General features: G+C 46.7%; 3 protein-coding genes across 13 annotated transcripts in view; 1 reads left to right on the plus strand and 2 right to left on the minus strand.

Moving 5' to 3' along the window:
- Positions 1-1,238: 1,238 nt before the first annotated feature.
- Positions 1,239-13,093, minus strand: LOC143906198 (orphan steroid hormone receptor 2-like). Of its 9 annotated transcripts, none has more exons than XM_077422088.1 (9): positions 12,934-13,093; positions 6,154-6,291; positions 5,673-5,777; positions 5,436-5,591; positions 5,080-5,344; positions 4,550-4,818; positions 4,272-4,468; positions 3,902-4,179; positions 1,239-3,806 (listed from the first exon to the last, which is right to left on the minus strand). In XM_077422088.1, the coding sequence occupies exons 2-9, from the start codon at positions 6,283-6,285 to the stop codon at positions 3,547-3,549; spliced, it is 1,662 nt and encodes a 553-aa protein (XP_077278214.1). In that variant the 5' UTR covers positions 6,286-6,291; positions 12,934-13,093; the 3' UTR covers positions 1,239-3,546. The 9 variants fall into 9 exon arrangements, with proteins under 9 accessions (XP_077278214.1, XP_077278218.1, XP_077278216.1 ...); XM_077422092.1 differs by lacking the exon at positions 12,934-13,093 and adding an exon at positions 10,849-10,959; XM_077422090.1 differs by lacking the exon at positions 12,934-13,093 and adding an exon at positions 10,743-10,882.
- A 799-nt stretch (positions 13,094-13,892) lies between these two features.
- On the minus strand, positions 13,893-17,853 carry LOC143906211 (microtubule-associated protein 1 light chain 3 alpha). Of its 3 annotated transcripts, none has more exons than XM_077422117.1 (4): positions 17,543-17,853; positions 16,161-16,323; positions 15,878-16,068; positions 13,893-15,779 (listed from the first exon to the last, which is right to left on the minus strand). In XM_077422117.1, the coding sequence occupies exons 1-3, from the start codon at positions 17,577-17,579 to the stop codon at positions 15,903-15,905; spliced, it is 366 nt and encodes a 121-aa protein (XP_077278243.1). In that variant the 5' UTR covers positions 17,580-17,853; the 3' UTR covers positions 13,893-15,779; positions 15,878-15,902. The 3 variants fall into 3 exon arrangements, with proteins under 3 accessions (XP_077278243.1, XP_077278242.1, XP_077278241.1); XM_077422116.1 differs by having other exon boundaries at positions 17,534-17,831; XM_077422115.1 differs by lacking the exon at positions 17,543-17,853 and adding an exon at positions 17,140-17,513.
- A 1,874-nt stretch (positions 17,854-19,727) lies between these two features.
- Positions 19,728-27,623, plus strand: part of LOC143906196 (uncharacterized) — a 46,694-nt gene continuing 38,798 nt past the window's right edge. The window contains exon 1 of the mRNA XM_077422080.1: positions 19,728-24,139. Coding sequence (XP_077278206.1) covers positions 22,955-24,139 — 1,185 coding nt within the window. The 5' untranslated portion in view covers positions 19,728-22,954. The remainder of the gene's footprint in view (positions 24,140-27,623) is intronic.

The raw sequence follows: 27,623 nt of genomic DNA on the forward strand, positions 1-27,623 counted from the left end.
GGTTCAACTTACTCTTTTTATCGTTTTCTAATTCTTGTAACTAAGAGCCGATTTCACAGTCTCCGATTAATGAACTCACTCTGCATTTCTTTGATCTCTTGCTAACTGTCCCCCTAGAGGAAAGAGACGAAGAGTGAGCTTAATCGGAGGATCAAGTTAATCGGAGACTGTGAAATCGGCCCTAACAAGAAGTTCAACTTTGTTAGGCCCAGTTTTACAAGTGTCGGTTAACTTTTAATCTTAGATTAACTCACTCTTCGTCTCCTTCTAACGTCCCCATGTTGGTTAGTTTTTAACTATGTTCTGCCGGCTGAATTTTAATCAGCGATTCAAGTAATACTTTATTTTATCATATTTTGTTAACATAAATAAAATTATTATTTGTTGTTTGATATACAGAAAGAAAGAAAATTAAATTACAATAAATAGGATAGTGAATCATTGAAAATTTTGCGCTAAACGATTCTGCCGATTGCATTAATTACCGATTAAATTATTCGAAACTTAGCTGAATCTTGAATAATATTAAGACTCCGGTCAGCTAATAAAATGAATTTACAGCTTCTCGAAATCGTATTTAAGACGATGTAAAATCAGGCCGCAGAAATACCGCGCTCTTCGATGGTCTCCATGGACCTTACCTTGATTCTTCGAAGGAAGAAAAAAAATAAGCGATCGATCTGTGGAATCAATTTTGTTTTAACTTCGCGATTTTGTAATAGAGAGAATGTATAATCCTCGTTTCTCGTCTCTATCGCTAAATTTAATTTCATCTTATTGTTAGGTCTAATAGCTTTCTCACTCGAAGGAAAATCGTACGTTCGTGTTACGACTCGAGGCCGCAACGAGCTTGAATCCGACACTGGCTGGCGTCACGCGAGCGCCGTTCGCGGAAGCGCGCTTTCTCTAGAAAGTTTAATCCTTTCGCCGAACCGCAACTGTCGCAGGGCTATCGACCCTTGATGACCAAAAAAAAATTTACCAAATTACTGTGCAAAAACGACGCTAAAAAGATCTTGCTCTTAATTCAACAATATTTTACAGAAAAAAAGAATCGGAAAAAAACGAGAAATATAGCTCGAACGTTTCCGAGACGATCTGAAATGATGAACTTCTCCTTTTCGTAGTAACCCATGGAGGGATCTTTGTTCAACGAATGAAATATATTACGATAAATTTGTTAACAAAGTTGGGATCGAGGAATAGATGCGAAAGTTTTGCATTTACACGTGTCTATCTGTCCTTTAGCAATGTTTATTTCGTATCGTAAATATACGTTATTTCGCCGACGCGTTTAAATACATGTGTGGTTTTTGGGTATGTACACATCGTGCTCCGTGTAGCGAAATTGCGTTGCAACGAGTTTTCAGGTATCTCTGATCTTTTAACACTATACTTCGTTACTTATATAACAATAATTACAAAATTCTTAACGTCCATATAAATATCTTCTTACGTAGGCACATTCTTACGCGTATATACAATCTCCTTTTTGTAGCGCATCCGCGAAATATTATATATCTCAACTTGTATTGTCTCGTTAAAGGACGCATTCCGAAATTGCGATAAATGCTATTGCGGCGATTCCGTAACTTATATTCGAATAATGCACAGGCGTTAACGGCAAAGTGTAACGCAAAAAGCATTTAAATCTCGAAGGTGATCCAAGAAATCGTTTAAACTGTCAAGCTAATTGAAGCTAATTATTCCTATAATCAAATTTCAGAATTTATGTTATTCAATAAAAACATTGGTCACCTCGCCAACAAATGTATCAAAAATTATATCGTATCTGACTATTAAACATTGTTTTAATAATCACAATGTCGTTATCAATATTGCAAAGTAGTACCTCGTTTAAATAATTTTATAATCTCTGACGTTATATTTTAATATTGTCTAATTCTTAGTCTTTAACTAAAAAATTCATTGTACGGTTGGAAAATCATTACAATTCACAATAAACTCAGAAAACACAATAAACAAAAAAATTGAGTTGATTATAAAAAATTAATGTGTTGTCCTTAAAAATTCCTTAAAAGGTATTTAAGAACATTTTTAATAAAAAAAAAATATTTACGAATATTTTTTTCAATTTCTTAAAAATAAGTTTTTTCAAGACTTTATGAAATGATATAAGACTGCAATATTTCGATGGTTTGTTAAAAAAATGATGAAGGAATATTAAGTATAATATAACTTAAAGATAATGTTATTTTACGTCTCCAGAACCATTAAAAATATATATGAAGTACAGCGTATAGAGTTACCTTATTATAATTATTACGATATATAATTACAATACGCGCGGATAATATATAATTACAATATATCAACAATACTAAATTTACATTTTCAATTAAGTAACTCATGTACAATCGCTGTATACGCCTAAACTATGTTAAGTATCCACGCTTTTCTCTTACAAAAAATATTATTTTATTGTCCACTCCGAACAAGTAACAGATAATTTGTGCACAAAAACTTTGTGATTTGTATATTGGAAGCAAAAATATCGTAACTTCTCTTTTTATGTTATAGGAATTTTGAATCACGCGTTATCTTATAATACCAACGTTTCTGTAAACAAGTAACAATAAATTTCTTCTAATTTTAACTCGTATCGCGTATTCAAATGTTTATCGTTTAAAACAAAAAATCCTATCTTTTCTGTATACATGTAAAATAGACCAAGTATTTTTATAACAGTCTAATTATTAATAACAATACATTATAAACATATCATATTGCAATCTACATTTTGCGTAAGTAATGTGCCAATACAAAACTTTCCTGTGAAACCTGTATATCACAGATTTGAGAAGCCCATTTCGAGATGTTGCATTTCGTCACATGGATACTTAAAAATGCAACAACATGCAATTGTTGTATTTTTAGTTTTAATTGTATATGTGTATATACACATTACATATATATATGTATATATAATCATAATTATAATATTATAATATTAAATATATAAATTAACATTATAATATTACACATGTATGTATAAATAGATATAAATATAATAATGTCAATATTCCCTGATTATCGCTTCACAGGTTGTTTAGTTCAATGAGCAGCGTTATTTAAACTTTTACTTGAAATTACAACTCAACAAAGGATCAAGTTGCCATATTTTAGGAAAGTTTTGTATATATATATAACGTCCATTTACTATATAATAAATAAAGAATTGTTGGACACAGTCAGCATTATAAACAATCAAATGCTGTGCTATAACATACATATCTATGATCTAAACAAAAATATGTACATATATCTAGATATAGATATATATGTACAGTTATCGTTACATAGTAATACATACATTTATGATCAATTCAAATTTATGCGCGCATTGCGTTATTATACTTTTGTGCAAATATTCGAAAGAAAAAGGGGGAAATGCGAAAATAAAAATTATCTCGACCACTCACGTTTGGGTGAGCATTTTCGTTGTGTAAAAACGTTTGAGGCATTCAACATTTATGTGTATATCACTTTCTTAGGTCACGATTTACATTGCACTGACAGTATTCGTCACCCCGCGTGACTCTCCGGTTCAGTTTTATAATCTTGCATGGTAAGGATATAAGGCACGACGCTAGCCACGCTTACTCGACCAATGAGACCCGAGAAGAAGAGATCCTCCAGAACTCTAGGATTAATCGAGCGGAGAGGCGCCAGCCTCAATAGAAGACGAGGTAATCTATCGGAACCCACGTGTTGTTGTAGCTCCGTCCACGCAGCTTCCTGCAAAACCTCAACCTTCTTACGCCAAATGCCTGCTAGAACATTATCTGGAAAAAAAATCATAAATGTGTCTCACTCCGGTATTTTTATTTGTTCGCAGTAAATAGTTAAACTTCACTGTTTGCCGTTTACATTCACTTACCAGCGCTAAAAAGTGTTAAAGCTTTAAGATACGCGTACTCGACGGAGTTCACTTGCAGCTTGTGCAGTGAACTCACGCAATCCTGCAGTCTACATATGTGTTCCGTAACGCATTTTACTTTGTTTGCGGTGACTTTCTCTTGCGCAATACTAGCTTGCAAGTGATTGATTATCGACGTCAAAATACCAGGAAGTGACAGAGTGTGCGCACATTGTGCTAGACCTAACGTAAACAACTGTCCCCAGGAACTTCGAACTAAAGTAGTTTGAATTTCAGATCTGAAATGTAAAATGTTTATCTTAGATGACGTTGCACGACTTTACTATGAATCAAAGGTAAACGTACAATTTGCATAAAATACGTCACTTACGGCAAAGCTTGAAATGCCGGAATACCTCGCGCCCAATGCACAGACAAAAATAGTAATCTGGCTGCACTTTCACATATGTAGTGAATAGATAAATACACGGGTGCTGGGCCAGGCGCCCTCAATTCGAACAACGTATTTCGCTCAGAGATTAATTGGCCGGTCCATTCTTCCTCCGGTTCGCTCGAACCATTAACATTCTGCAAACGAACATCGTGATAGATTAAAGGCCTGTGCACGTAGAGATGATACAACGATGTGAGATAATAATCGCGACTTACGTCACCGATGATTTTAGCCATGCTATCCGCTAACGCATGAGAAAGTAATAAACGCTCGCGAGCTAAGGTCAAAGCATCGCTGAGAGCGTCACTATCGCTGCTTTGGTCTTCCATGCTGGGACTCTCGGGCTGCTCCCAAGTCGGCGGTACCTCGGGCGCGGATTGCTGTGGTTCAGGCTTTACCCTAGGACTACGACTGCCAACTTTTGTCGCAGCCGACTCACCCAATACCGGTTTTCTTTCATGTTGCACAGCTGCAATGACGTAAGCTTACTCATGTTTATTATCTTCTACAGTATATTACCAAAAACAAGCTTAGTAACAAAAGATAAAGGCACTGCATAGGAACGGTCAATTTGTAGCAAGTTGATTCAATATATATATATATATATATATATATATATATATATATATAAAATTCAGTTTGTAAGAAATTAATTAAAGAGCTAATAAGTTAAAAAAAGTTTTTAAAAGCGTGCCACTGCGTCCCACGTAGAGGATATTTAATACAAAAGAAGAACTTCACTTACAGTCACTTCTCATGCCCATCGCCAAGCACTTCTGAAGTCTACAATACTGACAACGATTTCTGTGGTGTTTGGTAACTTCGCAACTTTTGCTTCCTCGACACTGATAGCCCAGCTGCTTGCGGATGCTGCGCTTAAAAAAGCCCTTGCAACCCTCGCAGCTGATCGCCCCGTAGTGCCTACCACTGGCTCTATCCCCACAAACTACACAGAGTTCTAAGGACAGCCCTAAGCCTAATGAGCCGCGAACGTCCCTCGCTAACTTCACCTACCAAAAAAAATGTCCAAAATGTCACTCGGATTAACGAGGATAAACATTTAAAAGAGAACAATGCAACGTGCAACGACGTAATATTTACCTCAACGTCGACATTACTTAAATGCTCCATGCCAGAGTGCAAGTGAACCATTCCAGGATGATGACCGAGACTACGAAAGTCTCTTCCCATCTTGTGGTCCATCTTGTCGTCGTGCACGTTGTCAACGTGATTATTTTGATCCCTATCTACATCTCTCTGCAAAGACAAATTCAATACTTAATTAAATAAATGAATATTACAAAAAATTGTCTACTCTCTCTGGACCAATATATCTACCATAGCTGGATGATGCCCTATGTTGTGAAAATTTCTCCCTAATTTCTCGAGCTTGTCGTCGTGCAAGTTCTCAGCGTGATCAGCCGGATCGATATCCATATCTCTCTGCAACAGGACGATACGTTCAAAGTTGACGTTTTATCCGATAAAGAAATCGTTTCCACTGTTTCCATGAATTTAATCAACCATCTAACAGAAATGGTAATAAAGGAAGTAACAGCTGGCATTTATTAACAACGTAGTAATAGAAATAATTATGGGAATACGTTGGAAATCATTAATACTATTTTCTAATTATTGTCTCTTATCTCCAGGGCGATTGTTAAACTTCTCGATAAGTGCTTTTCGACGTGGAGCTGGTAATTATCGTCAAGATAATTAATAAACGATATTTCCCTGATAATTACTGATTTCTCGATAAACGCCGATTGTTATTTCCTCGAAGGCAGGGGAAGGGGGAATTTTATGAGAAGCAACGAACCTCTGCATCGGCATCCGGCGTACGATCGCGATGATGGGAGAGGCTGCGAAAAGCCATTCCAATTTTGCCCAAGTCCAGCTCCTTCTCGCTCAGATTATCGAGATCGCGTTGCTCTCTATGGTCCCTGTCCATTTCTCTCTGTAAAACGGATCGGCGCCTCCGTTAGACGAGTAGCGCGTACATAACGTATCTCGGGTGCGAGATATTTCCGCGCTGATCGCACAATAATACGCGGCGCGTTACCGTTCCGAGAGAGAGAGAGAGAGAGAGAAAGAAAGAGAGAGAGAGAGAGAGAGAGAAAGAGAGGGAGGGAGGAAGGGAGAGAGAGAGAGAGAGAGAAAGAGAGCGAAAGAGAGAGCGAGAGCGAGCGAGCGAGCTATTACGAACCAAGAGCGCGAACTGTTAAACCGGCATTAATGATTTCCAGCCGGATATTGCGATCCTCAAATCGTCGGTTCGAGCGTGATTCATACATTGCATTGTAACGCGTTATAGTCGTGTCGAATTACGTTACAAAGATCGAGAGAATTCGCAGTGGCCGCGAAAGAAGTCGGCAATCTTCCCGAGATATCCCGCGGATTTTTAACGCCGTTTTCGCCGTGATACGATTTAAGAATAGGACAAATGGTTATCCAAAACGGAATTTTACACACAGAAAAAACGGTTTCGCTGAAGTATCCAAAAATTTAACTACAGATACAGATCTGAAAATAATTATGGTAGGTCGCCGAAGTACGATGAAAATGCTGTAAAAAATTTTGACATCAGTTTTAGCAATCAGTTTGAGTGTTCTACATAATTATTTTGACGGTGCAACGAAATTATTTTCAGATCTGTATCAAGCTAAATTTTCAGATACTTCAGCAAAACCGTTCTTTCCGTGCAACACATGCCATTTTAATTTTAATCTGCCATTAAAGATTCGAGCGAATTTTAAACGAGTTGCGCGCGACAACGATCTACGACGGCGTCGCGCGTCGCGTTGTTGTCGCTCGCGGGAAAGTGCCCCGTCCCGACAATCGATACCGATCTCTTCCCCCCCCCCCCCACGGCTTTCCTCGCGCGGTCGCATGCTCTCGCATCCCGCCGCGAGAGAGGAGAGACGATTGCGCGATCCGAAGTGTTCCTCGAAGAACTAAGCCGCAGGGGCGCGGGATAAAAATGTAAACTGGAGCATTTGCCGGCCCGTCCCCGCGTCCCCACCTGCCGGGGAGAAACCTCCTCGCCCCCGGCCCCCCGTCGCGCTCGCCCGCTCACTCGCTCTCTTCCCGATCCCCCTCACGGCGCCGTTTTGAGAGGTGAAAGAGACGGTCCCGAGTGTTCCTCGGTTCGTAGGTTGCTACGCGGTTAGGTAGGTAGAGTAGAGGTGTTGCATGCGTGCCGATGCCCGGCTACGTCGCGCTACGCTGCACCGCCGCGCCGCGCCGCCGACCAGCCTCTGTCACGCAGAAGCGAGTGGTCCATTTTCGCACGTTCTACGCGATTTGTTTTGCACGCGATTTTACTTTTGGACGGCGCGATGTAGATCTCGGGGCACCGCGCGCGCGCTTCCTCCACTGTTAAATTCTATAGTGCCAAATTAGACTCGGTTGACGGTAGGGTCAAATTATACTTAATTTGAGTAATTTTTTTATCATTCTTACAAGTCGCCGATGCTTCTACTCAATATGCCGCTAATTTAACTCAAATCAATGGAGTTGAAATAATAAATGTTGACACACATAACAGTTAACGGTAAAAAATGTTATTTAACTCAAGATGTTGACTTGAATTTTATCTTCTGATATTTAACAGTGTTTCTCGAGCGAACTTTGCCCTTCTCGATACTCGTTGATCCTCGATCTATTATACGTAATCCTAAGCTTAATCTCTCGTGCATCCGCACCTGTCACATCCAAGTAATATAATTTGATAATTATGCAAATAACTTTGGATATACATTTATAATGATATATCCAACAACGTTGTCGTCGAAAGATCAAGCGTCGCATAAAGTGTCAATATTTATTTATGTATACGCTGTTTACCCTTATCAAAGTGTCCCACATATATGCGTTTCCATTAATTTTATGTTTTACGACTTTCCAAATACTCGGCATCTTCAGGCTATCTCGTCGCTCTACTCGCGATACCGCCGATACCTAATCTCCGGATTTTTCAGAGGCGCGGGACACCCGAGATATCCGCGAGTCGTGTCCAGCTCTAAGGAGAACTCACTCGGTCTTGAAAAAACAGCACCACGACAATCCTGTATCCTATTCTCGCACGAACGTCGCGCCGATCGTCGTCGATATTCGTCCGTCGACCGTGAAGATCCCACGACGATCGTTTCCTCGTTCTCCGAATCGGAGCATCGATTCGTCCCGCGCCGCGTCGCCGATAAGGGCCCCGGAGCACGTCGCGCGCGAGCGAGCGAGCGAACGCTGATAAGCCGCGCGGGCCGATTACGCTCGGCGCGGAAGAACCGTACGACGGGGAAGAAAAAGCGAGGGGGAAAAGCGAACAATTGTGCACGGCCAGCGCAGCGGTCGAAAGGTCAGTCGCGCGAGTTGAAAGCGCGTACCGTCCCTCTCGAGAAGACCGCGCCCCGCTCTTTAAATCCCGCTGTCCTCACCGCCCGCGCTGAATTCACGCGTCGCGTCCGGTCCGCGGCACCGAGAACTCCCGAATCCGGAGTTCATCCGCGCGGCGACGGGATGCCGCGGGCCCTCTATCCCCCTGAGAGAGGCGGAAGGCCGTTGCCGTCCGGCGGCGCGCTGGACGTGGGAACGTCACCTCGACGGACTCGACGCCGCGCGAGCTTCTAAATATTGCTCGCGCGCGAACACAACGCGCACGTTCTTTCGACACCTCGGCGCGCCGCGCCGCGCGCCCGACACCCGACGCTCCGACGGCACGGCACGGCACGGTACGGCGCGAGTTCAAATCGGCTCGCTCGCCCGCTTCCGTCGAGAAGTCAAAAGCTCTCGCGTCGCGGGCGCGCGACCGCATAGGTACGCGTCGAGAGTCACTTTCGATTCCGCCGCAAGCAGAGTCCGAGCGAGCCGAACCCCGGCGAGCGCGCGCTTGCGCGCAAAGTTCGAGGACGGAACGCACGGTACGCTACCTGTTGCGCGTCAGGTCGCTCGGCCCGCCCGCCCGCCCGATCGCTCGATCGGTTACAAGTCCCTCGGCCCACCGCCAATCTATATCGCCAGGCTACGCGGACGGACGAACGACGAACACACGCACGCACCGCGACCGCACGCGTATACTCACTCACTCGGTCGGTCGCTCGGTCGCTCGTCGCAACGCGCGCCGATCGCGACGCGTCCACGCCGGAGCGTCGCCGTCGCGTTCTCGCTGGTCGTCGGTTCGCGCGAAGAACCGACCGCGCGCCGCCGCCGCCGCTGTGCTTCTCTCGCGGCAACCTCGCGCGCAGGTGAACGCAGGCCGGCCGCCCGCTCGGCCGCTCCGCTCCGTCCGCGTCGGTCGAGAGAGCGCGAGCGAGCGCGCGAGATTGGCAGGTCACTCTCTTGCGTACCGCGCCGGCCAGGTGCATTCTCGCGTCCCGCTTGCCTGCTTTCCTCTCATCTACGAGCAAACGAGCGCGCGCGGCGCGGCCGAGGCGGCCGAGCGGGCCGAGGCTGAGGCGAGCGCGCCGGGTAATGTTGGCGTTACGTCACGCGGCCAACACGCCCGCGATATGCAACCGCGTGACCCTGCCGCTCCCGAAAAGGAGAGAGAGAGAGAGAGAAAGAAAGAAAAAAAAGGAAGACGCGAGACGGACGGATCCGTTGTATACGTAACGGCAAAAGACGCGACCTCGCGTCTCGCGCAATTGCGCACATGGAGGTTGTAAATAAAAAAGGACCGCAAGGGGGATATCGCGTTCTCGTTTCGGATAGCTCGCTCCGGATAGATCTCCCCAAAGTGCGACTATGTCGTCCATATTCACCGACGTCAAACGTGACCTCGGGGCTGTACGGTTGAGAAAGGTTAAAAGGACAAGTGTCCGAGCGGGCAATCTAAAAAGTTACGTGCAAAACCTGAAATCGCAATAAAAGATAACGAAGACGTGGACCTGTAGGCGGATCGCGTGGGGAGGAGCGGAAGAGAGAGAGAGAGCGAAAAAAAACAGCCGGAGTGGCAAAGAGAGCGATCGAGAGGAAATTTTAACAGAAAACGTGAGATATCTTCCGCGAAACGGAAGATACAACGAAACAGCGATAAAGAGAAAGGATACAGCAGAGAAGGAAAAAAAAGACAAAAAAAATCCACGTTTCTAGGCGCAGAACGAACAGCGGCCGCGACGAGGTCGAGTCAGCGCCGCGCGGCGCGCGTTTTCGGGGCCGCGGCTTCTCTACGCGCGAGCGAGAGCGAGAGAACGACGACAGGCCTCGGCCCTCTCTCGCTCTCCCCCTCTGGTGAACGTCGCGGGTTATGTCACGTAACGCGCGTCCGCGCGATGACTTGTCGGCCGACGCCGTCGAGGTCGTCGCGAATAGGTCGGACACGCGGCACGGCCGCACGGCCGCGCGACGATACGTCGCGTCGTGACTTTTTGCGGCGCGTTTTTTCCTTTTTCTTTTTTTTTTTCACTGCCTTACCGTACGCGCCGAACGACGCGTTCCCGACGAGACGTGAAATCGCCGACGATAATTCCGCCGCGCACGACCCGAGCGGAATGTGTCGGCGTCGGAATCGCGCACTTACGTCGGTCCTTTCACTTAGAATTTTGTAAAACGGAGACGCATCCTCGCCCCGCGGGTCTCTCCCCGTTCTCCACGCGCCCGCGCACGGTTCTGCGTTTTTTTTCTTTCCTTCTTCGCTCACGCGTAAGCGATCGGTCACCTTGTGCGCACGAGCTCGCGATGATCTCAGGTGTATACGTCTCAACCTCTGGCGGCGTATCCTTCGCCGTTGTCCGCGCACACGCGCGGACGATCGACGGACGGCGAAGCGAGAAATATTTTTGCGCGGTCGCGCTCCCTTATCAAACGGATAGATCGTAGATATCCGATGAAAAAATGCGTTTTAATCGCGGTTATTCGCGCGACTCCACGCGGAAATTCCACGGTCGTTCGTTTCGGTCAACGGATCGATCGATCGATCCCGTCCCAGCCGTAATTCTCCGTGACAAGTCAAACGCGTAGATATGCACCGGAGTATCCTTTCCCGGTATTTTCCACGCGGGGGAGACGATCGTCTCGCTCTCGAATTACGGAGCACGCAGAGAAATTTGATCCCGCAAACTTTTCGGTTATCGTCCGACACGCTTTTATCTCTAATTGGAAGGGCGTCTTCCGTCGAACTCCAATTAACTTAATCGCCTTTCCGTCAAGCTCCAGTTGGCTAATTGGCGATTAACTTATCGAGCAATATCCACGTTGCGTCGTGTCAGTCGTGTGTCGTCGTCACGGCGGTCGAGCGTGCTAATTTTTCGCCATTTCGGAGATTCGGGATAGTTTTGCCGCGAGCGATTCCGCCGGAATTAATCCGGCCGATTAAAGCTGATCGGAGTTTGGTCGAAGTCGCCGCGAGAGAGGATCGCGTTTCTCCGGTTTCTCGGTTGTTCGAGGATCATCCCGGGACGCGAATTTTGCCGGGCCAAGGGATCGCGGATCGACTCGGCGTTTTCGAGCGGTCTCGGGGAACTCGGTCGGAGGCCTTCTTCGGAGGTTCGCGGAAACCCCGACACACATACCGAGAGAACACGGTCCATTCCGCGAGCGATTACGTCTGCGGTACAACGGTACACGGTCCGCGCGGCAAATAAAGGTCGCCCGTGGGTCCGAAGGTCACCGCGCCTCTCCATCCGCCCGGCCCGCGTACCGCGAATCGGCACGGATCTGACGGATCTCTGTCCGCGTCGCGATTATTCCTTCCGAGGAGACCGCGAGCCCGCGCATAAGTGTATCGCGTCCGAAAATAAAATCTCGCGCGCGCGGCGACACGTGCGCGACCGAAAAGGCGGCTTTGTTCTGGTTTCGCTCGCGCCGCGCCAGCGGAGGCCGTTATATTGCCCAACTCTCGAATATGTATTTCCGAATGCGGACACGCGTACGTTTCGCGAGATATATCCCCGCGGGCGCTTGAATACGCGTGAACGATGGAATCGAAATGTCAATGGTCGCGTAGAAAAAAACGGGTAACGCTCTCCCGACTCCCGGAAGCTCGGGGAGGATCTTTCCGAGGAAGAAGATCGCCGAGGGAACGTCGAGAAACGTACTCCGTGCACCCTCGGGCGCTCGCGAGATCTACCTCGGGGTAGACGAGACTCGCCTCGTTTCGTACCCGTCGACTCTCCGTCGGAGCGCGGCGTCATCTCGCGACGCCCGTTCGGGAGCAGCGAGGCGACGGAACGGCAGCCTGCAGCCTGCCGCGCCGCGGTGACGCCATTGATCAGCGCGCACAAGGGGTACACGGTGCAAAACGGTCCGTATCCGGATTTTATCGTCGCGTCGCACCCTCCCGACCCTCTCGCGACCCGGAACTTATTCGTCGCGCCCCGATTCGGCCGACGCGACGGCGCTCGGCGCGAAAGAGAGAAACGAACGAGGAGACCGGACGTCGTTGTCGCGTTCTCGCCGTCGTCGACGACGACGCGCGAGTGTCGCGGACGTGTGCGTGCGCGCGCGCGCGCGCACGCCTCTGCTATCCGAGAGGAAGTCCCCGACGCGAAGGAGCGTGCTCGCGCTCTACGCTTCGAGGGCGAGCCTCGAGTGCGAGAGAGAGAGAGAGAGAGAGAGAGAGAGAGAGAGAGAGAGAGAGAGAGAGAGGAGAGGAACCGCGACTCACCTTCGCGGCTAGCAGCGGTGACGACTGATCCGTGCCGACGCGCGATCGGGACCAGCGGGCTGGCTACCAGGCTTCGTCCGCGGGTTAGAGTTCATAACCTCTTCTAACCTTTACCTTTTCGCCGTCCCTCCTACCCGCCCCCTATCCTGCCGTCACCGGTCACCCCTCCCACCTGCCTTCTTCGCGGACACCCCGACATCTCGCGTCGCTCGCTGTGTCATCGAAAGCGTGTAGCGCGCCGTCGTGAATAGCGGATGATTTTCGCGAATGCCGCGCCGCGCTACGGCGCGAGTTATCGGCGGGCGACGCCATATTTGCGAATGACGGAGGCGGAAAGTTCGATTCGGAAGAGCGAGAGATTACCGATTCGATGCCCGAAACGATAACCATTAAAAATATTGAAGAAAACACGTCAAAATTTTTTATGAGGATGTTAATCGAGGTTTCGCGTTCCTCAAAAGTTCAATAGCGTTCGGAACGAAATTTCGATTAGAAAATGTAACGATAAAATTTGTGAACCGGTAACGGCAATGAACATCTTAATTTTAGAATATTATGTGCCATTTGTTATTTATAAAGTAATAAGATAAGGCGATTAATACAAGAATAAAACACATATAATGGTTTTCAAAAAATTGCACACTGCAAATTGTAAATTTTTTCTTCGTTACAGTTTTATATATTTTCCTTATGTTCCACAGGAATTAATCGAAAATCATTATATGTGTTTAAAAATTAAAATTCATATACTTTTTTATAAAAGCTCACCATTTTCTAATTCATATTTTTGATATTTTATCTCGATATGCAATATATATCGAGATAAAATATTCTTAATATATTTACACAACGCGTGGTATACCACTCCGAAACTTATCAGAGCTTACAAGGAATCTCTAAGGAAACGGTCCGGAAATTTTCCCTCGAAAAGCGAGGGGGGAAATGGCGAAAACGTTGAATATGAAAAAAATTAGTTTATCGCAAACGCGTCGCACAATGTGGGGTACATACAATTTTCCGCATAATTCATCGCGAGAGCTTTACCGCTAAACGTGACGCGACTACCGCCAGTATCGCTACTGGCATCCTTAATTTAATCACGTTCGTTTTGATCACACTTTTTCTTACGCTTCGTTCCCCGTCTCTTTTTCTCTCTCCAAAGCTCGGATATATACCTATTTTCGTTTTAAGCGTTGGAAAGCGTAAGAAAGTGCGACTAAAACGACTTCGTTAGGATATTCCCCGAAACTCATCCGTGGCGAATATCCCGCTTTCCATTGTACGACGATTGCGTGCCGCGCGTTACATTCATACTTGCGTACACACGTAAAGTTGCAGAGCGTACCGATGAGTCCTATAGAATAAAATCAACCTGCCGAAAAGCGCCGCGATAACGTATCGTATCGATGCGATGCCTTACAAAATTGGACTATTACTAGAAATACATTCTTACGCTTAAAATTGCACCTGATTATACAGTACAATGTAAGTTTAAGTATATCGGTAGAGATATTTACATAAACGTGGCTATTACGTTAAATATATGTTAGAGAAATATGGATTGGCGTCCATTATAAAGTGGAATTAAAAAAAAGCTCAGAGAGACTATATATCAATGTACAAACGCGTAACTATGTTTCACGCGACATTTAAAAAAATTTCAGAAACCTTTGCGCCCTTCTGATTTTCTTGCTCATCCCTTGACGATAAATTTTTGCATTTTTTTTTTGGTGGCTTATTGCATAAGTTTTCCTACAGAGAGAAGACATTTTGTGTGTCAGGTTATCTTAAAACGTGGCCCTGAAGAGTTTACTGATTAACGTGGTACGGTACTTAACTAGTTTTATCGCGTATCGTTGAACTCTCTTGATAGAGATCAATTTTATATCTTGCGTAAAACTTAATGTAATTGTACGAGAATTTAACGCATATCACCGTACGTTGCACGTTGCAGATCGTTATGTACATGAACACTTTTCGTCAACGTCTTAACATTGTGCGGTAAAAATAATACTTAACGAAGATATTACGACAGCGAGATATTTTCATATACGTGAAAAATATTTTGTTATTATAATATAAAACAGTTTCGAGAGTACTACGTGTATTTGAAAGCACGTAAATGTGTATTAATCAGAAATATCACCGGAATCTGTTGAAACGAAAATTCCGCTGATCTGGCAAACACAAATTCATTTCAATTTTAATCGTATTTGCGTAACGGTAACGAACTCTATGCTTAAAAGTTATATAATAATATAGCAACAATGGTACGTACAGACTATAGAGATTTTACACAAGTTGCAAACAAATTAAAAGAGAGACTGGCCTACTACGCAAATTATTTATAAAAAAATAACCAACGTAGACAAATATCGTATATAAAACTTACTAAGATAATTAGAATTTTGTACTAAGTTTTTACTAAATAAAAAATGGATTTGAAAGAAAGAGATAAAAAAAATCTCCCATAATCTCTCCGCAACACCTTTGTAATACATATATTACCTTATTAACATTTTATATAGCCTATCACCGCTAAAATCAGTAGTAAAAATCATCGTTGCTAGTAGTAAACTATATACTGACTTATATCGAATGTAATTTGTCCGTGTGTCAAAGGGGTGTAGAAAGCACCGTAATAATTTTATACACAGGTTCCAAAAACCAAATTATACGATTGTTCCGTTAATTATTTCAGCAGGTACGGTAAGTCGATCACAAATATTTCTGCGCATTTCAATTAAAGGCAGACAGAGTTGCCAGCAGATCTAGAATCCCCACAAAGTTCCACGTAAACGTCTATCAAAGTATCGTTAAGTGCCGAGGAGGTATTTCGTTCTTACCTGTAATTTTGCATCAATTTGCGTTAACCCTGATCGATCGTCGAAGCCTTAGGCCTAATTAGAAGTGTCGAATTGTACAACGAGTCGCTTTTACTCACTTGGTTTAAAATTATCTCGCTCCGGTTAACGATTGCCAAATACATCCTGACTGGCGAACACAACGTACAGGAAACCGTCCGGGTCCTTCTCGTTTTGATAGAGCTCAGCCATGGTCAGACTGCCGCTCACCATACTTTTCTGATTCACCAGTAGGAAAATAGCTTGCGTCGGATTCAGCTGTAGTCGACGTCTGTTTGCAACGCGCGAGATACGTTAATAAAATTTACTTATATTCCACAAAATCTTGGACGAATCGTTACACACGGCGAAACACGAATGTACCTGATTATTTTGCAAAATTCCGCCACGGTCAGAAAGTCCGGCACCAGAAATTTACTCTTGTCCAAAAGTGGCAGCTGATTTTCTAACTTGTAACGCTCCACGATAATGGGGATTTTATTTGGATGCAGCTTTCTGATTTCCTCCGCGCTAAAAGATCGCTGTTCTGGATTAACAGAAGAAACAAAAGATCATTTGCCTATTTAACGACGTATCTTTTCGATCGATGCGTTTCTTTCTAATCTATTCGACCGAAACGACGAGTCACACTCGTGCGACTCCGTAACTCAAACCAAAATGCGCATCCACGTCAATCGATTTATCTATATGTACGGCAAACTTCTTGAACCGCTTGCGTTCTACGTATAACGGTATATACGCAGTTACATTTTAATATCGTAGAAAGTTAAATGACGCATCTCCACATCAGCGAAACGAATGCCGACCAAATATGAGTTAAAAAAGAATACGATCGTGTGTTTCACGATATACAGTAACGAGCTGCGACAAAAATAATTCGGTCGAGTGTCTTCGTCAGTCGGATATCCCTGGAGGCCTGATTATTGATCACAGAAGGCAGGATTTCAATTGAATATCTATAAATGTTTTTCAATCTAGATTAAAATTTTTTAATCTCGGTTTAATTTACTTTTTATCTTTTTTCTGACTCTCTAGGATTAAAAAAAAGATGAAAAGTAAGTTAAAACCGAGATCGAAGTCAATCTACCTTGAGATTCGATTGCTCAACACTCGCCAAAAGAGCGTTCTGGTTTGTAGCGTGGAATCCACTTGGAACTCATCTTCCACGACAACGTTGCGCTACAACGGACGATTAAAGTCGCACTAAGAATGATATCCGAGATAAGAAAATGTGCATCGAACCAAGGAACGCTCTTTTGTTCTTCCGTCGAATTGCAATCGATTGCGCAATAAGAAGAAAAAATTCCGTTTTCACGAAACACGTGGCACAGCGGGCCGCTACCTTTGTAACGTCCCTCGCTGTAACGTTGGTCTTCCTCTGTGCTGGGTGCTGGTTCACCCTTCGTTTCCAACGCGCTTTGTTCCTGCGTCATCTGGTCGCGCGCTCGTCGAGGTGAGTTCCTCGTTCGGCGTAAATGTGTGAACGCGACCGTTCCTCGCGATATCGGCTTGGTCGTCGCGCGACCCGGATCGCGGATGGAAGATTACGATAAAAATATAACGAGGGAGGACGCGTCTTGGAGCGTTCGGAGCAGATCGAAGGATCGAAGCTTCGCGAAGCGACGACCGGATCTCTCGAACGGTCCGGATATCCCTCCGAATCGGGTACGATCTCCCTTTTCGCCCTTTACACGCTCCGAGACATCACCTAGGAACCGATTAGCGCAGCGACTTACCGAACGTACGTTTTTCCTTGTACGATCTCCTGGGCGTCAAATTCATGTTCGTCGTGACGTTGCAACGTGCTATCACCTACCGCGACGTACGCGTTAGCGCTATCAGCTGTGGACTCGGATCTCGGGTCAAAATAACGCTCCAGCACGCACAACGACGCCGTACCGAGGCTCGTCAGGTTGGGTTAGCCTCGCTCAGCCTCGTATCTACGCGTCTCGCGTCTCGCGGCGCAGAAGGAGGGTTCGATTCTGATCGCGAACCCCGATTTAATTTAATCGACGATCAGTCCGCTGAGTAATATGCCCGTGCGGTATCTCGTTAACGCGGACAGAATTATTAATTTCTTGTCGCTCGCACACGGATCAGGGACGGAGAATTGTACGGGTGGTATATAAATTTTGCCACAATCGAAGCTGACCGGAGTTTAGAATAATCTTAATGACGATAGGAAAACAGTCATTGCGAATATATGATGAAAATCGTTACGAATATTCTTCGAAAATTGAACAACCTTTTTTAAGTCCCGATGTTCTTTTTTTTTTGGCAACATTTTTACTTTACTATTTTAATCCACTCGATATCTCGCGTATAGACGACATTTTATTTTTGAGAGTTCTAAACGTTTCGAATAATTAAACACTTTTAAAAAAGACGTTCGAGAATTTCACGTTATCACAATATTTCGAGCTTCGAATAATGCCTGACAATCCATATCTTGGAAACTTTAAAGGGAGGACTTTCACTGCGATGGCTATTGATCTCCCTCGAAAAAAAAGATTTTCTTCCTAGATAGCAAGCTTATCAACGTTATCGTCATTTTGACGACTTCGCCCATGTTTTGTTGTCAAAATGTAGAACAACGTCAGCTTGTTACTTGGAGTAATGTCTATTTTTACCAATGCAGATTTACTTTAATCTCGGTTTTACTCCTTATCTTTTTTTCTAGTTCTAAGAATTAGAATAAGATAAAAAGTAAGTTAAACCGAGATTAAAGTTAATCTGCATTGAAGTAGAAATGGACATTAGGATCCCGTTATTGCGAATTTATCTCATTGATTGTATTTTCTGCAATTTAACTCGCAATTCTTTTATTCATTTTACTTAAAAATAAAAAACATGAAATTAAGTATATCTCTATAAAACTTATTTTCTGTAATTATTAACGCGGCACTTGATACTCCATAATCAACGTCATTGACGATTGACTTATCGAGTAATATACTACTTTGTTAAAACATTATAAAATCGATCTTTATTATTTAACCGTTCAACACATAGAGAAAAAAATTGGGCGAGAAACAACGACTTATACACGTATTATAAATTTTTTTTTCCAAGCACGTCTGCCGGTCGAAATAATCGTCGGTCAAGTTAATCGGAGTTTGCTCGAGCTCGTCGGGGACGGGAACTTAAAAACACCTAAAGTTAGTCGCGTCTAGGCACGAGTATGCCGAAACAATCACCTGATCGGTTGCGCAGATTTCCGGATGCGCGCATGCACCTAAGAATCATATGGCCAACAGTGTCAACGCATTTCCATCGAAGCGTACGTATCGTACACTCGCCGTCCTCACGCACGCACACACACACACATTCGTCCCTTCCTTTTCCCTTCCAAATATCATCGTCACTACTATACATTTATTTCAGATCCAAATGAAAGAGAAAAGTGCGAGGCGCAATAGCCTTCCGGATCGCGCTGTTTAATTTTAATGAAATCGCATTCGATGAATTTGAACGATTTGATCGCGATTCGAATACGAATTAAAATTCACATTCTACGCGGCTGTATCGAGACTTTTATTCGAAAAATCTCCGCTATTAAATTTTCTCTTAGAAAATCCGTTTAAATTATTCGTTTACGTTTAAAGAGAACATATAATTTGGATTTCTGTTCTAAAATCTGACACGCATCTATATTTATCTATCGCGCGCGCGTGTACATATGTATTTTAATACACTTTTCATATCTATGAATATCTTGATTCTTCAATCATTTTCCATTTTACGCGGCGCGTGACGTTATAAATGGAACGTCTTACATCTGATAGGAATTTCAGGTCGCGCGAGACGGGCAGAAACCCCAATGCTGTGGACATTTTTTTTTTTAATTAATAAAACGACGTATATAAGCATCCCGAAGAGCCTTAGAAATACGCTTTATTACCGAATACGTTTAATTATTCGGTAAAAGTAAAGGATATTATCATAGGATGTAATAACCGTTATAAATAATCGGTGACGCGGAAGACGGGACACGAGTGCGAGTATCGTGCCGACAAGCGTCGCCCCCTCGTGGACGGACTGCGCTTCCTGACCTCGGCGACAGTGGGCAAAATCTGTCCGCGTCGTCGTCTCCCGCGAAGTCGTCAACGGAACGTGCCGTCACGGAACGCGAAGTGCGCACACCGGGGACTCGCCTCGACGAGACGGTACCGCGGTATCGACCGTGATCGGTCGTCGTCGTCGTCCCGTCGGAAATCCGCCCCGGGATAATCCGCGAGTCGTCGCTCGTTACGACCGACGGAACAACCGGAGTGTATCGTCCGAGCGCCGAGAGTCGCGCGCGACAGGCGACAGGCCGCTCGCCGCTCCGTAGGGCCGTCTATGTGAAGCGACACGCTCCGCGGTCCGCGCTGGTCGCTGCGCGTTCGTCCGGCGACGGAGCCGAGCTCAGCCGAGCGCCGAGCGGAGTACCGTGCGGGTGCGGGACAAAGAGAAACGAGAGAGGGGCAGAGGAACCGGGAGGGAGAGAGAAGAGAGGTTTTTCCGACCGGCACGCGCGCAGGGCGGGCTCGAAACGTCGAAACTCGGGAACTCGCGCGAGGACGCAGAAATCCGCGAGAGAGAGACTCACTTCGGCGCCGAGCGCGTCGCGTCGCGTCCCGTCGCGCGTCGATCGCGCCGCGTCCGCCGCGAGCCGCGAGGTCCGCCGCGAACGGGAGTTCGAGTGACAGAGGGAGAGAGTAGAAGAGAGTGAGAGAGAGAGGGTTGGGGGAAGGGGGACGCCCCCCTCGCGCGCGCGCGCGCGCGCGAACACCTGTGCGTGCCGCGGCGCGGCGGGACGATACGCGAACAACGCGCGTCGCGCCTCGCGCCGGTCGCGCGTGCGGAGTGCGGACAGTCGCGTCCCGACTCCCGACATCGCGCTGCCCGGTCGCGTATCGCGTATGCACCCGCGTCGTAGACAGGAGGAGCCGGAGCCGGAGCGCCATGGAGGAGTCGCCGGGAGCAGCGTCGTCACCATAAAGATCCGTCCGCGGCGTGCGATCACTCCCCGCTTCCCCGCGCCGTCCCGAACCGTCGGGGCATTAACACGGGGGACCGTCGCGCGTTTCGCCCGCCGGGAGTGAGCGCGTGTGCGCGCCTCTGGTGCCGGATATCAACCCCGCGGTGCTGCTGCTGCTGCTGGTGGTGTCGGTGGTGCGGTCATCGTCGCGGTCTCTCTCGCGAGACCGACGTCGCGCGCTCGAGGGAGTTAGAAAACAAAAAGAGAAAGAAAAGAATAGACATGTTGGCGTGAGAGCGCGACGGACGGAAAGGGCGACGGATCGAGCGAGACGGACGGAGGTGTGGAAGGGAGCCGCGCGGTGTTGCGTGTGCGACGAGAGAGCGAGAGGAAGCGACGGCGGCGGCGACGATCGGCCAGGCCAGTCAGTGCGCCACAGCCCAGAAGCGACGAATTCGACCGGCGCTCCCTTTGTCTGCGCTTCAGCGGAGAGAGAGAGAGAGAGAGAGAGAGAGCGAGAGTGCGCGCGCGATAGGGAGCGAGTGAGCGAAAGAGAAAGAGAGAGATTCACAGCGGGGATCGTCTCGTGGCCGAGCGACCGGATTGATGCCGACGGGCCGACGACGACGACGACGACGCTCGAGACGCGGCCTCCTCGCCCGCCCGCATCGACGTTCTTGCGCGCCGACGAGGCTGCGCGTCCCGTCCGATCGACCGACGACGACGCGCACGGTGTTACGTCGACGCCGACGGTGGCCCGCGTGACTCGTCGGAGCCGGTGACCAAAAGCGCGCGCGTTTCCCCAACGGAAGGAGAGACGGCCGACGGAAAACTTGGGCTAAGGATGTGATAGGTACGGGGGAGAATCCGGCGGAAGAGAGAAGGATCCTATCGGAGACAGCGATCTATACCTGGGCCACATTCGGATATCCGTTACGATACAAAAAAAAAACCCAAATAACGCAAACGAGAGGAGAAGAAAAAGGACCGTGTTCCCCGCGCGCGGCTTTCGCGTCGCGAGTGCGAGGAAGTGTGTTTTCGTGCGAGATTTCCGCGACGGCGGGGCGTCTGTGTTGGAAGGGTCGCGGGCAAAGAGTTATCCTCCGGAGGACACGATATCGCGCGGGATACGCGTTCGAGGGCGCGAGTAGGAGAAAGAGAGCGCGGGGCTTGTATGGCCATCGGGAGGCGGGAATCGTCTCGCCCGTCCGCGAGGTGGAATCGATCGACGGCGACGGCGACGGCGAGGATCGGCCGGCGAGTCGCCGGGGGTATTTTCGGGCACCGACGAGCGAAGGAATGGAACAGCGGCGGCGGCGGCGGTGGCGGAGACGCGGCGACAGCGACCGCGGCCTCGACGGCGGAGTCGTCAAACTCGCGGCGGCCCGGTGCCAATAACCTCCGCGTTCGAGCACAGCCAACTCGCGGAGAGTCGGGAGACCGTGGCTAGCCCCGCTTCCACGCGCGGCGATGACGCGTTCGCCCTCGTCGCGCGCGACAGGTCGTAAAATTAGAAGACGTTCGAGGCGTGCGTGCGAGCGACGACGTCCCGAGATCGCTTTCCGCGGCGCCGGTGGTTCGCGACGGTGGTACTCGACGCCCTCGACGGGCGTTGCGAGAGCGCGGTTCCACGGTTCCTCCGCTGAGCGCGAGTGCCTGGGATTCGCGAGTTCGCGCGCGGGCCGACCGAGGTGGAGGAGAAGGAGGAGGAGAGGTCAACCCCGACGTCCGGAGAACCAGCGTGGTGCCCCGTGATTTGTGACTCGCGTCGCCGAGTGCGCGCGCGAGCGCAACCCCTTCTAGTCCGCTGCATTTACGGAGGGCCGTCCCCCGGGTCCCACCCCCCTCCCGGGAATATAATTAGTGGAATTAATCGCGTCCAAACGCGTTCGAAGCGACGGACGCAACATCGTTTCCCGAAAGCAGCGCAGTCGCGCGTTCGGCAACTTCGTTCGCTTCGACTTCTTCGGCACGAGACTGAGAGAGAGAGAGAGAGAGACTGAGCGGTTCCTTCGTTAGTCGATTTAATTCGTCCGCGTCACGCGGTCATCCTGGATATCCTCGTCTCACAGTCGTCGTCGTCGTCTCAACGGAGCGGCATGTCTCCCGCCCGGTTATGCTCGCGCGCGATCTCGATGACCAGCCTCGACGAGGAGACACGGATAGAACGGACTAGCGAAATAAATGGTCACCGATGACTAGCTTGGCCCTATCGGCGGCGGCAAGCGGGATCGAGATGCCCCTCTCCAAAACGAATCCGTTCGTGCAGGCGGGCACGATCTCGACGCAGCCGTACATCTCGAGCAGCGAGAGCGGCAACCACCTCCCGCCGATCGTCAAGGGTACCGGGCTGACCGGTCTGAAGCAGACCGGCGGCGGTGACGGTGGTGGCGGCGGCGGAGGTGGCGGCGACGACGAGTCGGTGCCTTACGTGGGTTACCAGAGACTACCGTGGAAAGGCTTCGTCGTGAGTAACTGGCAGGTGAGTCACAATTCCAGCCACAACTCGCACTCGCAACCCAACAGTCAGTCGAGCAGCCCAGTGGTGAGAAACGGCCGTTCCGACGGCAACTCCAACAGCGGTGCTGGCCGCGGAGGCGGCGGAAGCGAGAGCGGAGGTGGCGGTGGCGGTGGCGGAGGTGGCGGTGGCGGTGGCGGTGGCGGCGGAAACGGCGGCGGCGGCGGCGGCAGTGGTGGCGTCGGCGGCAACAGCATCGTCGGCGTCAAGCCAAAGACGGCGACCATCACGCCGGAGATGGTGATGAAGCTTTACGTGAACAAGCTTACGCCGTACGAGCACCACGAGATCTTCAACTACCAGCAGATCTACTTCATCGGCGCGAACGCGAAGAAACGGCCGGGCGTCATCGGCCGGCCGAACAACAACGAGTACGACAACGAACAGGGCTCGTACATCCACGTGCCGCACGACCACGTGGCGTATCGGTACGAGGTGCTGCGCGTCATCGGCAAGGGCTCGTTCGGCCAGGTGGTCAAGGCCTACGATCACAAGACGCACGAGCACGTGGCGCTCAAGATGGTGCGGAACGAGAAGCGCTTCCACCGTCAGGCGCACGAGGAGATACGCATACTGCGCAAGCTGCGCGAGCAGGATAAAGACAACACCGTGAACGTCATCCACATGTTCGACTCGTTCACCTTCCGCTGCCACATGTGCATCACCTTCGAGCTGCTCAGCATCAACCTGTACGAGCTCATCAAGAAGAACAACTTCAAGGGCTTCAGCTTGCAGCTCGTGCGCAAGTTTTCGCATTCGCTCCTGCTCTGCCTGGACGCGCTCTACAAGAACAAGATCATACACTGCGACATGAAACCGGAGAACGTGTTGCTCAAGCAGCAGGGCCGCAGCGGAATCAAGGTAAACGATCCACGCGAATAATGATATAACGATAGACATAGTAATCGCGCGGTCGTGATATTTTTCCGACAAATTACTTGGTTGTTCTTCCCCCCAACCGTACAGAGTATTAAATTAAGAAGACCAAAATTTTTGGAGAGGAGGGAGCGATTTTGGTAATACGAGTGAATCGTTTACTTTTTGCCCAAGTCCATATATGGTTGTTTACGCGAATCATTTTTCTTTTTCTCGTATTCTTTATCTCATATTCTTCTTGTCATTTTGCAAATAAGAGTATTAAGATAGTCGAAAAGTGAATATTTTTTTATATTTTATATCCCGATTATATTACAAAATATAAAATATCACGAAAAGTATTCACTTTTGTCTCTATCTTAATATTTTGTATACGGTACGACAAGAGGAATTGATTTATGCGAAAAGAGATATGCAGAAAAATTAACTGTTTTATCGAAACCGTTTTTATCACTGTCGTGATTAATTATTTCACTTATGTATTAAACATATTTACTCCTTTTTTAATGAATAACATACGCCACCAAAGTTTAAAACAGTTTTTATAAAATGCTTGATATGGAAACAATTTTACAAATAAGATTTGTAGCCTATAAAGGTAAATAAGCGTGTACGTATCGCGCAATCAAAAGGCCGATAACGTATCGTCGTGTCCCAGAAACCGATATTGCGGGATTAAACCGCGATATTTCGCTGCTGCAAAATGTAAAGCGCGTGGAATTCGCGGAAATACAGGTTGTCGAACGAGACAATGGAATCGCGATTACTATAAAACCGTATGCGCGTTAAATTGCGATTGAGGACCGTACCGCGGTATAGTCCTTAATCCTTTAAGACATTCTTTCTCCGAAACCAGAGAAAATTTATTTTGAAATTGACAAAATCGGATTTAGATTCCGTTTCTTTTTCCAAGTCTTTAAAGAAATAAATTAAACGTCGCTGAGATACACCGAACTGTTGAGTTGTGCAAATCTTTTACTTTTATAACTACTTAGTTTGACGCAAGTTTCTTTCGCGCAACGAAGACGCAATGGTTGGAAGAGTGAAGGACTCCGCACGACTCTTATGAGAAAAACGTTTTCGATCAATTTACTTGAATTTGTGATACGTTGTAATTCTCGTGTCCCCGATGAAGAGTCTCAAATTTCATCAACTTTCTATGATTAATTTCTAAATTATAGACATTTGAAAATCTTCACAAGAACCGTTCGTTCGTTTGTCTCGAGGTTTGTCTATACAAGTTTGCCTGCAACTTGTGTGCCTGCCCACATATGTGCACCCATGAACAACGATTCGTCCCATACCGGATTAGTGAAGCAAGTTTGAAAGATGTACTCACCCTGTTCCATCTTCATACATGTTATGCGTCATGTATGTACACACGGTGTGATATGTACGTCAGAAATTAATTATAGAAAGTTGATAAAAAAAAATTTGAGACTTTTTACGTCTCTCAGAGATACAAGAACTATAAAATATTACAAATTCAGGCAAATTGTTTCCCTCATAAATCGTGCGGGGTTCTTTTGCAGCTTATAAAGGCATATGTTATACTTGATACATTCTTCGATATTTCCGATAATATTTGCGAAACAAGAACGCGAATCGCTTTCGACGGCATCTCGAGAAACCACTTATTATTTCTCGTAACGCGATCCTTTATTGACATTCCTTTATATGCTTTGCATGCGGAAGGCTTTACTAACCCCACGGCGGAACGACAGATATGCCAGTGTACACCGACGATATGCACCGATGTCATGATACGAATATGACGGTCCAGGGAAATGCGAACTAACGAAATTTATATCGTTTTATTTATACCCTGCCTTTTTGCCCGCCCTATTTTGCTCTTTTTTTATTATTCCGTCAAAAATATACGTTATTTGACTATATTGTACAGATTATTTTTTTATACACCTTTTTTCTGCGCTTTCACTCTACGAGCGCCTTTACTTTCGTGAGACTGGGTTTTCAATTAATGCTAATCGATATCCCGCTTCGCCCACGAAACATTTTCCATGTACACAACAGCCGCGACCTTTAGCCCCGTTCCCAAACGGGGATCCGATATCGGTGAAATCCCCTCGCAAATAATACGACATGCCGCGCTTTGAAAAAAAAAAATCGGACGAGTTCCTCGAGTTCACGGCTAACCGACAAACCGAGAGAACGCAAACCAGGGGAAATTGTGTCTAGTCGTTGCGCAGGTACAGCCGCGAGACAGACATGAACTCTGTTAATCCGACGTTCAATTTATCAAGATGAAAGTATGTTTGCTAAGGTGGAATTCCTTAAATCCCAGTTCTATCTAATATTCATTTCTATCAATGCAGATTAATTTTAATCTCCGTTTAACTTGCTCTTTTTATCTTTCTCTAAGTTCTAAGAATCGGAAAACGATAACAAAGTAAGAGTTAACCCGAGATAAAGTTAATCTACATTGGTGGAAACATAAGAACTTAAGTCGTATAATAATATTCAATTTTTAGAATATTTTAAATTCAGTTTGGTCCTTGAACCCAAATTATGCCAAGATTGTGATATAAAATCATTTTAGAACTTTTTTATCATAATGACATACACGGACCAATTGTGCAAATAACACTATGTTTACAATATCTGGACTTTGTCGTACCCCGTTTTAGTAACACCGCGTTAAATGACTAGTCGGTTTCTAATGTTGCGCGCAATTTCGTGCACGGCGGTACTCGGTTTGTCGGAGCAATTCGCGAAACAAGACGATGGTCACAGAAAACAGCTACTGCGTCTCAGAGATACCGCGGACTGGTGCGATGCACTTAACGCTGTATTGTTTACGATGATAGAAATGGGGATGTGCGTGGGCGGTGGTAGAAATTATTCTTCGGTACCAACAATTCCCAAACGGTGGCTCACGAGTCCGCGGGGGAATCTGATGTATATATTCGTGCTGGAAATTCTGGTCCAATGGTATCCTCTGCTTCCATTTATGCTTTTAACGGTAATTGGTAGAACGCATGGTTCTCAAGGTATATCGCGTTCTTCCTGCCGTCGTTGTAATTCATATTTACGTATATGAATTAATAGTTTGACAATTCTGTGCGAAGGCTGAATATTTGATATCGTTTAGATATGTAAAACGATTTCAACGCTCGCGCATCGAATCAAAAACATTTCAAGAAAATCGTTAGTTTTCTTTTCTTAAATCCTTATCCTTATTATTTTATCATGCGTCCAAGCTTCTTGTTGCACGATTATACCAATAGATAGTTTGCTCTTGTATTTACGCTGATTACCTGACTATTCTCAGTATCACTCCCGTATCGTAATTCTGTCTTGGATAATACCACCGGCATCCAAAATATACGTAGGTATTCCAAGTCCTTGCTCGCGGTCCCCTACTTCCTCGTCCCGGCAATGAACGTGCAAGAACGCGCGCGTACAAGTGGGAATCGCATTATCTCCGCCAACTATAGCATTCGCACGC

Source organism: Temnothorax americanus, unplaced genomic scaffold (assembly GCF_048541705.1).
Source record: "Temnothorax americanus isolate GAGA-0224 unplaced genomic scaffold, ASM4854170v1 Scaffold7, whole genome shotgun sequence".
In the NCBI taxonomy this organism is placed as follows: Eukaryota; Metazoa; Arthropoda; class Insecta; order Hymenoptera; family Formicidae; genus Temnothorax; species Temnothorax americanus.

What these genes read in the sequence shown, in the direction of transcription:
- LOC143906198 (XM_077422086.1), bottom strand. Translation starts at nt 9,694, where the DNA reads ATGCACCTGGCCGGCGCGGTACGCAAGAGAGTGACCTGCCAATCTCGC. An exon ending in TAAGTAATGTCGACGTTGAG is followed by an intron (nt 5,345 to 5,435) that starts GTAAATATTACG and finishes TTTTTTTGGTAG; the next exon opens with GTGAAGTTAGCGAGGGACGT. An exon ending in GATGGGCATGAGAAGTGACT is followed by an intron (nt 4,819 to 5,079) that starts GTAAGTGAAGTT and finishes AACATGAGTAAG; the next exon opens with CTTACGTCATTGCAGCTGTG.
- LOC143906211 (XM_077422115.1), bottom strand. Translation starts at nt 17,230, where the DNA reads ATGACGCAGGAACAAAGCGCGTTGGAAACGAAGGGTGAACCAGCACCC. An exon ending in CAGCGAGGGACGTTACAAAG is followed by an intron (nt 16,324 to 17,139) that starts GTAGCGGCCCGC and finishes CTGTTAATCCAG; the next exon opens with AACAGCGATCTTTTAGCGCG. An exon ending in GAATTTTGCAAAATAATCAG is followed by an intron (nt 16,069 to 16,160) that starts GTACATTCGTGT and finishes CGTTGCAAACAG; the next exon opens with ACGTCGACTACAGCTGAATC.